We start from the raw sequence: 12,005 nt of genomic DNA, 5'->3' as shown, positions 1-12,005 counted from the left end.
CAAACTCCACATCTTTGAGTTATTCAAATGGCACAATAACTATTATTAATAATTATTTAATAAAAAAATGTGGAGTTTTATTATTAATTTTTTTTGTAAAAAACTACTTGTCTTTAAACAAAAGAAAAAGTAAAATTATATCATGCAAAAGTAAAGTAGAGGAAAGCGGTAAAAGTTTACAAAGTAATATAATTACATATATATAAATAGCATTGTAGTATTTTAATTAATTCAAGAACACAGATTATGTAGTTAAATATTCGGAAAATGGCAACTACACTTCAAACCCTGTACAATATAATTAGGTAGGAAGGAGCCCTTCAGGAACAAAAGGAAGCTGGAGATAAATCACGCGCGCGCGTTTCTAAATGAAGTATGTATGTATGTATGTGCGTATGCATGTAAGTTATAAGTATGTATCAGTATGTGTAAGAACTAGGTAAACAGGAAATATTGGGATATAGAGGAAACTAAAATTACTTAAATGTATTTTGAGCGAAATGAACACCAATTAGAAGGTGCAAAGTAATTTGTAAATATTTTTGCGACAATTCAAATTTTTAATATATGTATGTTTATAAAGTTTTTGAAAATTTTTTCAGCGTTGCGCCGCGCGTTGAATCTGTAACGGCACTTAGTAGGTCGCGAGCAGCAACAGAAAATTAAGGAATTTTCACTTTTATCGCGCGTTTTCTTTAAAGTACGCTTTTCTTACTTCTTTCTTTAAAAATTGGATTGTTGTTTCTTGCAACAGTTTTTATTGCATTTTCCTTTGCAACAAATTTACTTTCATTTATCGCTTTTTTTAAATATTAAAAAAAAAATGGTATTACAGAAATTGTCTTCAAACTATATGCCAATATTATATATATGTAGTATATTATGAAATGCCAACTAAAATTATGAAGTTTGACTATAAAACTAATAACAAAAAGAAAGGTTAACGCAAACGGAAATAAATCAATCACTAGTATTATGTAATTACTACAAATGAAAAAGTAAAAAACACAGTAACGTGTTTTTTGGATTTTTACATACATCAACGCTAAATTTTATATACGAATTCCTATATTACTGTTATTAACTGCAATAGAACGTTAATAACTTTATATAAAATATTAAAAATTTTTCACTTGCAAACAAAAGAAGCCTGTGGTAAGTTCAGGTGTCAGTTTCAAAAAAGGGAAAGTATATTTTATTTATTTCCAAAGGGCTGATATAACTTTCTAAGTGGTTGAGTTTGGTATATAGATATATATATAGTACAGTAAAGCCTTAACTGCATGAGCGATTGACAAAAGAGATATATATATAGAGAGAGCGTGTGTAAAGGCAAAAAAAAAAACGCAAAAATAATTTGGCAAAAACGGCACTTTTGTACTCACCATCAATGTTATCCGACTGATCCAGTGGTAGCTGTTTACCATCGTTCTGATCTTCTCGACTCTCTTGCTGTAGGCCATGTGAGGATAATAGTTGAGACATTTCCTCGGAGTGTAGCTTCAATGCACCGGGCTGTATAGGTTTTGTAGATTTTTTTTGAATGATATAGATAAGTTGACATTATTGTGTGACTTTAATGGAAAATATTTGAATTTATGGATGTAAAATACTGCTTTTAAGAATTCTAAAAACGTATTTTCGTTGAAATTGTGAGTGTTTAATTTTCAGTGGAAAGACTGTAAAACTGATTTTTGAATTATATAAGGGGGTTAAACAAATTTAAAATTATTCGCAACTAGTGATATTTTTCATAATACCGCTCTTAATTTTTGGAATTTTATTAATTCAAAAAGCTTCCAAAAGCTCTATTTTGAAACTCCGTTTTTTAAATAGCTCTCCAATCTACGAGAAGTATAACCGTTTCGAAAATTGTAAAAAAAAAAACTGAGCATTTTTTAAGAGCAATCAGAATTGGAGTAGCTTGAAGATGCTTTTCTGTCAAGATGTATAGGTACATAGTGCAAACTTTCAATTTTAATAATAATTAATTTAAGTATACAGTTGAGTCTCCAATGACATTTCCCTAAGTTTCTAATTCTAAACGACTTAATGGATATATTTTTTTAATCTCTAGACTTATATAAGATTGATAGAAAATAAAAGTAATGAACTTTCTGAGCCTTCTGAACCTCAGAAATCGTAGGAGTACGATGTACGTAGCAAAAACGATATTTTTCTATTCTTTTTCAATATAGATAATATAGCTTTTCTATCTTATGTGAAAAGCACTCAAAACCATAATTGTTAAAACTAAAAAGAGCTTTAAAGCCGGAACATAGAATTATAATAATTAAGTTCAACTTTAGTTGTTAAGGTTTTTCATACTCATATTGGTACATACATAGTAAATATATGTATAGCTATGTTGGTTAATTAAAATTTAAGTCTTAACTTGACGATACTGTAAACTAAAATCGCAACACTAAAATTGTTATAAAATTTCAATTCGTTTATTTATACCATATTATAACATTCGCTGTTCAACTTCACAAAGAAAATGCTTCATAGTTATTCTATATTTGTGCTTGCACATTAAAGGTATGGAACCAAGATTTTTTTATTTCAATTATAATGAAAGTACAAAATTTTGAAAATTCTGCAATTCAAAAATAATAATTAAATTACACTTTAATACTAAATTAACCAATCAAGGCGAGATCTTATACAGTTGTTGTTGGGTGGTTTGTTTTCTCTCTGAGAACGCTGCGAGTGTACTTCACACGCTATCCTCTCCCACATTTATCGTGATCACTTCTGGCGCCCCCTTGCGTTTGTTCATAGTCTCGCGCAAAATTGTACCAATTTCACTATCCACTGACATATTGCGCATACCACCACCACCACCACCAACAACAAGATCACTCTGAGCATTTCCTAGACTTGCCGCACCCGTTGCGCTCTCTTTACTATGCGGCTGCAACTTGTCGACCTCCAGCAATTCACGTTCGTAGCACAAACGATGCGATTTACATTTATTGTGATGATTTACAATCTCCAAACGGAAGTTTGAATTGCCCTCCACAAAGGAGGTGCGTATATCCGGTATGTCATTCGACCATTTGCGGCAGAATTTGCAAAACATTGTGTTCGCGACCTCATCGTATTGCAGCCAATCGAATTGAAACAGCCAATTGGAGCGGAAGCGCCCACTTTTGCGCAAGCTACCACTGCTCGTGGTCGTGCTGCCGCCCGCATGCACGCCTGCAGTGACGAACTGCTTACTGTGTGGCGTGTTATCGTAGGTCGCATACTTGGCAGCTTTAGGGTCGGCAGGTGTCAGCGGTCGCTGAAAGTTGTTTGTGGTGTTGAGCAGAAATTGTTGTTGTTGTTGCAGTAGTCTTTGTATGGTCGCTGTTGCAGTGGCGGTGGTTTGCGCGAGTTCGAGATCGGTGGTCAGGTGCTGCGCGGGCTGATTGCTGGCGGAGAGTTGTGCTTGCGCTTGCGTCGAGTACCAATTTGTGTTACTTTGGCATTTGTGGGTTTGTTCATGTTTTACGCGCAGTTGCTGTTGCTGCATAGTCTTTAACTGTGCTTGTACTGCCTGCTGTAGCAAAATATTCTGCTGTGTTTCTTGTTCTCCGCGCTGCTGCAGGAATTCAAACTGCTGGCGCATATACTGCTGCTGCACCGCCTGTGTTGACGCATGCGACGCTGATAGCAACGACGATGCACGACGCCGACGCTCCGGTGACTGCTCGTTCGCAGTCGTGTGCTTCTCCTATATTTCATATGTGTGAGAGTGTGTTTTGCGGTTCGAGGCGTGATATCGGTAGATTTCGCCGGTTTTCGTTTTTACCGACCGACGGCATTGTCGAAATCAGTTTCGAAAAAATTTAAAATAAAGGAAACAAATAAAAATGTTGATAAAAATAATAGCAACAAAAACAACTTCAGAAAAGTGGCAAATTTGTGAGTATTTTGGGAGGAGGAAGGATTTCGTTTTTGCAATTATATGGCTATGAGACTGGCCGCAACGCCTTTTCGTGAATGTGTGAGTATGAATTTTCGAAAAGTAGGAGAAAGCCATGGGTACGGAGGACGAAGTACTATTATAAGAAAAAACGTTTACTGTGAAGTTAAGAAAGAAAGTAAGGAATTAAGGAGGAGCGTATAAGGTCGTAGGAAAGGTGAGAGCGTTAGCAAGCGAAGAGACGGGTGCGGTATTTAGCAAAGCAAAGTTGTTCAGATTTTTTCTTTTTCTCGGACGATGAGCAAGTTGCATTATATGTAAGTATTTACAAGGGTTAGCTATTAGACTTGTCTTAACTAAGTGATCAAATAAACAGTAAATTACAGTATTTATTATTTTTATTTTTGGTTTAATTAATTATATAAAGCAATAACGTAAATCCTTCGTCCTTGCTGTTTAGGGAATTTCCACATTTTCTTAAGTTGTACTAAACAATTGTGCTGTACGCTTCGTAGAAACATTTGCTGGAAGCATTTTCTTTGTATTTGTTGCAAAATTTTTTTGTTGTTGCACACTGTTTTTGATGTTTACGCATTAAGTTTTGCAGCATATATATTTTAAAAACTAGTTTACAATTTTATTGTCTTTATTTATGTAAAGTTTTTTATATGTATTGTACAAGTATGTATTTACTGGACTTGGAACCATCGTACCGGTCCAAAGAAAAAACCTTAACAATTGATAGTGCTTACACAAATGTTGTATGTACTTATGATAGTTTAAAAACGGATCTCAGTTGGATACCTCTTATAAACGAATACACTAAATTCCACATTACATACATATGTACTCGTATGTATATAGAAATGGAAAATGTTTATAAACATGTCGACAGGCAATATGTATTGTATGTTTTTATATTGAGAACATGTTGGTAATTTCTTTGGAGTATAGATTAAGTGCCTGTATGTTTTTTCATTATGAAACCGTTCTTTTCTTTTTCTCAAAATATACTAAACCTCACATTACACATAAAATAACATTTTATTTCCTACCGGAAACATGTTTATAAACATTTTCTTATCAACACGACAAACACATTAATATCAAAAAAAATGTATTTCAAGCTTTTTCTTAGTTTCTCAGATCTATTTTAGGTATTTAAGCCTATATATTTTTTAATTGTCGAATTTGTTGTAATGACTACTCACCGGCAAGTATTCGGTTGGCAAAGGTACATGAGTCTCACGTTGTTGTTGTTGCAGCTGTTGCTGTGCTTCAATTAATTCTTGTTTAATACTAAGCGCATGACTGAGACCAATACTACTGGGAATCGCACTAACACTGCCGCTACCTACGCCACCTAGTCCGCCACCACTGATACTCAATTGACTGACGGAAAGTGGTGAATCACGCCGTTCGTTAATACCTGTGATGATGGCATCCTCCGATTCAGACGTGCTGCCAGTTTTTGGCACGGGACTCGATTTAAAATTGCTGCGCGAGGATGCCTAAGGGAAATGTGAATGTTTTAGAAAATGTTTGTGAAGAATATATTAATAAATTTTTTATAAATAAAGTATTCTTTTCTTCAACTATTGTAACATGTAAGTTCATATTTCTAGGATATGTATACCTTCAAATATGGACATAAAATGTCTAACGATTGGGTACACTAAATGGGCTTCATTCAAGAATAAAACTTCCGCGGTCAACATTTTCTATTATTACAGAAAAACTTTCTTCGATTGGTGGCAACTCCGTTATGACACATATTCAATTTAAAGCCTGCCCAACTAATTTACCTCTACGATCCCTTTTTTTTAAATTACCGTTATTGGATTTACTGTTATTGATAGCTGGCAACTATATTTCAAAATACATACAAATTCAAGATATCTTGAAACCTTTTCTAAAGAGTTTCTTAGACATCTTATGTTTGCACAAATTTTATAATGTGTTCAGATTTTTAGAACCCTTTCCATGTGGTGTCAACTAGAGATTGTTAATATTATCACCTCTATGTTATTCTTAGTTTCCAGATAATTTAAAGAATGGATTTTCAGAATCCTATAATTCATAGCTTAAAATACATTTTAAAATGTTTTCTCCCTAATTTAAAGAAAAGCCATTTAAGAACTTTTTAATTAGGCTGAAATGAAATCGCAACTCATTCTAAGTCGTCTTTTTATTTATGTGTAGTTGCCTATTTTTATCAAAAATTCTTAAATCTACAAATCTACAAATTTAATGTAATGAGGCTAGTTCTTAGGAAAAACCACTTGGTGTGCTGTGTGCAAGTGTCGTATATGTTAACACCATTGAAATACGATATAAGACATAATACAAAGCTTGTGAAATACCTAAATAATCATAGCAAGGCAGACTCATTTTTTTGTTAATTCTTAATTTTTTCATCTTACACTCACCTGAGAATCCTGTGTGTAGTGCCTATCCTGTACATTTGCGTTATGCGTCGAGGTCAACGAATTATCACAGTTGGATGAGTTCTTACGTCTTCGCTTATTACTACCTATATGGTCCACCGGCGTGGTGGACATCTCCCTATCACGATCTCTGTTATCCTTGTTACTATAGTCTAGCTGCATGAGTTCATCACGACTATCGGCGCGTTCGCGACCAATGCTGCTGCTACGATCGCCACAGTTGCCCCCATTGCCAGCACCACCGCCACCACTAACGCTGCGCTCACTATTCGCATCGCTGTTGCGACTATTCAATATGCCACCAGCACCGCTGATAGTGCCGCCGGAACAGGCTGTATTCGTTGAACCACCGAGCGGATCGGCGCTGGCACTGCGTGTGGCCGCAGCCGCTACTGCGGCAGCCATTGCGGCCGCTGTGATTGGCGAACGTTCTCCTAAGCCCAAAGCTGCTGCTGCAGATTGTAGACTAGCACTCACACTGCCCACATTTGCAGTGGTAGCTGCTGCTGCTGCAGCGGCATTACGTTCGCTCAAACTGCTGCTGCTGCGATGTGAATGCATTTCGTCACGCATTTCGCGTTCAGTACCGCGGCCACGTAACTGTTGATCGCGTTCGCGTGGCTCACATTCGCTACCGCCACTACCGCCACCACCGAGACCGCCACTACTGTACGGTATACGGCCGGTGGGCGAGGATATGGGCGAATCACGGTGTTCCGTGCGATAGTTGAGGTTATTGTTGTCCGTTAGACCACGAACCTGTGTGGAATAAGTGAGAATTTTCATGAATTTATTCCTTCAGAAGTAAAAGTGTAAAATATTCTGGCTTACCTGTAGACTCTCGGCTGTTTTGAGGAACATCGGCAGCGAACTCTGACCGACATTGACTTCGCCTTTGTACATGAAGTCTAGCAGGGAGCGCATTTCTGAGTATCTGACATCTTTTAAATAGATGATAGGATGTGGATGGCGGTTTTGCAGGAAAATTGTCTCGAAATATGGGCTACATGCTGATAGAATGGTTTGATGTGCCTGTTTCGATGAAAGTCATTCAAATATAGTTATTGTATTTATAGATTTAGGAAGCCAAATTTAGTTTACCTTGACTGTTTCACCGTCGCATGCCAGCGTCACATCACATAGTGCCTCCCTCTGCAGCAACGAGGTTAGCACGCCAGTTAGGTTCGTCGGATGATTGTTCCAGCGTAGGCAGAATTGCTGGTCCATAGCTCCTTGGTCAGTGTGGTATCTGCAAAAAAAAATTAAAGTGTTAATTCAACACCTTTTATAATTATGCTAAAAATCCAGAGATATTTTTATCTCTGTAAGTTCTGTTAGTTAGTTGATTTTATGGTAGGAAAAGTTATAAATATTTATATCTACACTAGGCCAGCATTATGATAAACATTTGATCATTAAAGGGTGTTCTAATAAAATAATATTTGAAGAAAATTTTGTACTTTTGGTTTATATTTATACCCTGATTAGGGTATATTAAGTTTGCCAGGAAGTTTCTAACAACTTCTTTATTTGAAAATTTAGCATATATTATCCATAGATCCAAGGCAACACTACAATCTCCAAAAGAATTGTTCAGATCGGACCACTATAGTATATAGCTGTCATCCCCGTCCTTCGCCAGCGAATTGGAGTGTAAAAGGGGCAGATGTAGATTAAAAAAATTTTATTTGTAGTTTTTTCTGACTTCGCTGATGTGTCTCATAAATCATCATATGCTTTAGTAAGAAAACAAGCTAATCTACTCTTTGAAGTGTAAGGTGATCTTTGAAAGTAGAGACCTTTTGATTTGAGAGATTTTTTGATGGAAAATTGGGGTTTTTTCGATCTTATGTCAATATAAGGAGAAACAAGTAAGGAAGGGCTAAGTTCGGATGTAACCGAACATTTTATACACTCGAAAAGTTAAATGATATACTCGTTTGAGATTTCTTTGTGGATTGACTGATATTTTCGGTAGAAAGTCAAATATAGGAACTGGGCTTGAACAGTTTTGGTTCGATTTAGACAATTTTTGGTCACAAGCTGGCATACTTTAAACGTATTATTCACGCATTCATTTTTATACTCTCGTAACCTGTTGCTACAGAGTATAATAGTTTTGTTCACCTAGCGGTTGTTTGTATCACCTAAAACTAATCGAGTTAGATATAGGTTTATATATATATAAATGATCAGGATGAAGAGACGAGTTGAAATCCGGGTGGCTGTCTGTCCGTCCGTCCGTGCAAGCTATAACTTGAGTAAAAATTGAGATATCTTTATGAAACTTGGTAGACATGTTTCTTGGTACCGTGAGACGGTTGGTATTGCAGATGGGCGTAATCGGACCACTGCCACGCACACAAAACGCCATTAATCAAAAACAAATAAATTGCCATAACTAAGCTCCGCAATAAGATACAATACTGTTATTTGGTACACAGGATTACATTAAGGAGGGGCATCTGCAGTTAAAATTTTTTTAAACGTGGGCGTGGTCCCGCCTCTAATAGGTTTAATGTGCATATCTCCTAAACCGCCAATGCTATAATAACAAAATTCACTGCAAGCAAATGTTTTTAGAATTTCTACGTACAGTGTGAAAATAGTTGAAATCGGATGGCAACTCCGCCCACTCCCCATATAACGGTACTGTTAAAAACTACTAAAAGCGCGATAAATCAAGCACTAAACACGCCAGAGGCATTAAATTTTAACTCTGGGATGGTATGATATGACTTTATAGGAACCGCGTTCAAAATTAGACAGTGGGCGTGGCACCGCTTACTTTTAGGTGAAAACCCATATCTTGGGATCTGCTTAACTGATTTCAACCAAATTCGGTGTATAACGTTCTTTTCATATTTCTGTGTCATAGTGATAGAAAATGGGCGAAATCGGACTACAACCACGCCTATTTCCCATTTAACACCATTTTCAATTCCATCTGATTCTTTCACTTTCCACTATGCATATCAAGCAACAATGATTATATCGGGATAAAACTTTGCGTGAATAATACGTTTAAAGTATGCCATCTTGTGACCAAAAATTGTCTAAATCGAACCAAAACTGTTCAAGCCCCTAAGTACTAAATATGTGGACCCCTATAATTGACCTTCTACCGAAAATATCAGTCAATCCACAAAGAAATCTCAAACGAGTATACCATTTGACTTTGCGAGAGTATAAAATGTTCGTTTACATCCGAACTTAGCCCTTCCTTACTTGGTTTTGTTTTTTTTTAATAATTTTCACAGCTTTCTGCGGTTTATATGTATATATTTTTTTATAATTTCTGTAGTAGTTTTGTTATTATAATTTCCTAATTTACCCACATATGACAAAAAGAATGTGCTAAATTACTACATAAAGATTTAATAGCGGAAACAGCATTGCCCTTGATCTTTCCCCCAAAATAGCAATATGTACAATTTACATTGTTTTGTGTGTCGCAAAAAAACTTCCAAAAATGCGAATGCACCCGAAAATAAATATCGGGAGATTGTTTATTACGCATACAAATGTAGTATATTTTGATAATATCAAATCCCGAGACTAATGGGCGAAAAAAGTTCGCTTTCTCTAAACAAATACACAAATACAAAAAACAACAAAATATAATAAGTATAAATGTGTATTTTGCACGAGTGTGAACAAACATTGTGTATGTTATGTGTGTGAGAACGTAACGAATGTCTGCTTACTATGAGGTAATAGGCCAAACAAACAATAAGAAATCATAATAAATAAAGAATTCCGAAAGAAGAAAAACAATCAGTATAGCCGCAGAGGCATTAGTAGTAACAACAATACCAACAATAATCAGACACCGTGACTCTTAATTCAATAATTACTTCATTCGCCGGCGAATTCCGACAGCAATCAACAGATGCCGATCGAACGTCAAACGAAAGTGAAAGTCAATTGGTGGAATGTTTGTATTTATATGCATACGCGCATGAGTATGTATGTATGTCTGAGCAAATGGGTAGCGAATGTGAAAACGAAGATGCGGCGATAATTAAATTATGTATTAGTTAGAATAGCAACAATAATCTAAATACCAAGAATTGAAATTCTATGTATGCAATGCCAACAGGTTTGACTGTATTAACTAATGTGCAAAACTATGGAGCGATGTATATAATACATACATACGTATTTGTCTTTGCCATAAATGCCGTTCAAATAGAATAAAGATACAAATAACCGTAAGATAATACTAATATAGTAGTAATAATTATTACTCTTGCAACATGTTGGTAGCAACTATAATAGTTTTGTTCACCTAACGGTTGTTTGTATAACCTAATAATAATATAGTATAATATAATAATTAGATATAGGGTTATTTACATATGTATATATAAATGAACAGGCTGACAAGACAAGTTTAATTCCGAGTGACTGCCTGTCTGTCCGTCCGTCTGTACAAGCGATAACTTGAGTAAAAATCAAGATATCTTAATGAAACTTAGTACACATGTTTCTTGACAAAAAAGTGAGGAGTTGTGTTGAGTTTGTAGATGGGCGTAACCGGATTCATCAAGAATAAATCTTATAAGAGTCCCCACAGAGAGTGTGGAAATGAATGAAATCGGGTTATAACTCCACTCCAATATCTGCGAAAGTACTCTACCAATTTTAACCAAATTATTAAATTAACAATTCCTGTTGATATGATGTCAAACACATGATGAACATGCGCGTAATCGGATTACAACCACGCCTACTTTCCATATAGCATAATTTTAAATTTCCTCTGTTTTTTCACTTTTTACTTAGTACACAAATCAAGCACCAATGAATATATTCAGATAAATAGCACAAATAGTGCCATCTTGAGTCTGAAATTGTCAAAATCGGACCATAACTATTCAAGCTCCGCTTACCGAATATGTGTTTCATCGAGTCAATACTACCCTTAGCCCCCATATACCTAATAAATATCGACCAATGTAGGAGTTATTTTAATGAAATTGAGAGAGCGCTGTTTTCTAATAACAACTTGCCTTAGATTTTAAAACATCCATTTATTTTAACTCCATATATCATATATGTTTATATTTATATATTTATAAAATTGCTTGAAAATAAATTCTCAAGTATCCCTGAACAATGTCAAAAATTATGCAATCAGCCCTTCCATTTCTCTGCCCCCAATACAAGTATATTCCATACAATGATTTTTGGCTTGACCACTTGACTTTAAATCTTTTAAGTTAATTAAAATGTTGAAATTTTAATGAAATTAAGCGTACACGATTTCCTTAAATTTATAAAATTATATTTATGGTTTGGCGCTCAATGTAAATTAAATTGGTCTTGATCTAAACCTCATATCCCTTTCGATCTTTAGTTGACGTTTTTTACATCAAGTCAATATATTAAATTTAGCATCTTCGGTTAAGTTTATATCACATACAAGTATATCTCATTTCAGGATGATTTAAGTAAAATTCTCGCTGACTGGAAGTAAAATATAGAAATAAAACAAGTCAAAATAAGGTTATATGATATGATACTTGATTATTATCCATTCACGAATTGCATCGTTGCCTTCGAAAATAACCCATGCCAAAGTTCGTGAAGATGTCTCTTAAATGAAAAAGTTTTCCATACAAGCTCTTCTTTAACACAGT

At 35.2% G+C, this 12,005-nt stretch overlaps 1 protein-coding gene across 7 annotated transcripts in view; it reads right to left on the bottom strand.

The window, feature by feature from the left end:
* The window catches only part of fru (sex determination protein fruitless), a 300,477-nt gene that overhangs the window by 32,244 nt on the left and 256,228 nt on the right, over positions 1–12,005 (bottom strand). For 3 of the 7 annotated variants that reach the window (XM_070113186.1, XM_070113190.1, XM_036357869.2), the window contains exons 2-6: positions 7,462–7,609; positions 7,192–7,392; positions 6,343–7,119; positions 5,125–5,424; positions 1,386–1,515 (exon numbers count right to left, since the gene is read on the bottom strand). In XM_070113186.1, coding sequence (XP_069969287.1) covers positions 1,386–1,515; positions 5,125–5,424; positions 6,343–7,119; positions 7,192–7,392; positions 7,462–7,609 — 1,556 coding nt within the window. Of the gene's footprint in view, positions 1–1,385; positions 1,516–2,426; positions 3,722–5,124; positions 5,425–6,336; positions 7,120–7,191; positions 7,393–7,461; positions 7,610–12,005 lie in introns of those variants that run through there. The other 4 variants (XM_070113189.1, XM_070113185.1, XM_070113187.1 and 1 more) reach the window with 3 other exon arrangements.

Source organism: Bactrocera oleae, chromosome 2 (genome assembly GCF_042242935.1).
Source record: "Bactrocera oleae isolate idBacOlea1 chromosome 2, idBacOlea1, whole genome shotgun sequence".
NCBI lineage: Eukaryota > Metazoa > Arthropoda > Insecta > Diptera > Tephritidae > Bactrocera > Bactrocera oleae.
The sequence above is the reverse complement of the archived record's forward strand: the minus strand, read 5'-3'. Positions and strand labels throughout refer to the sequence as shown.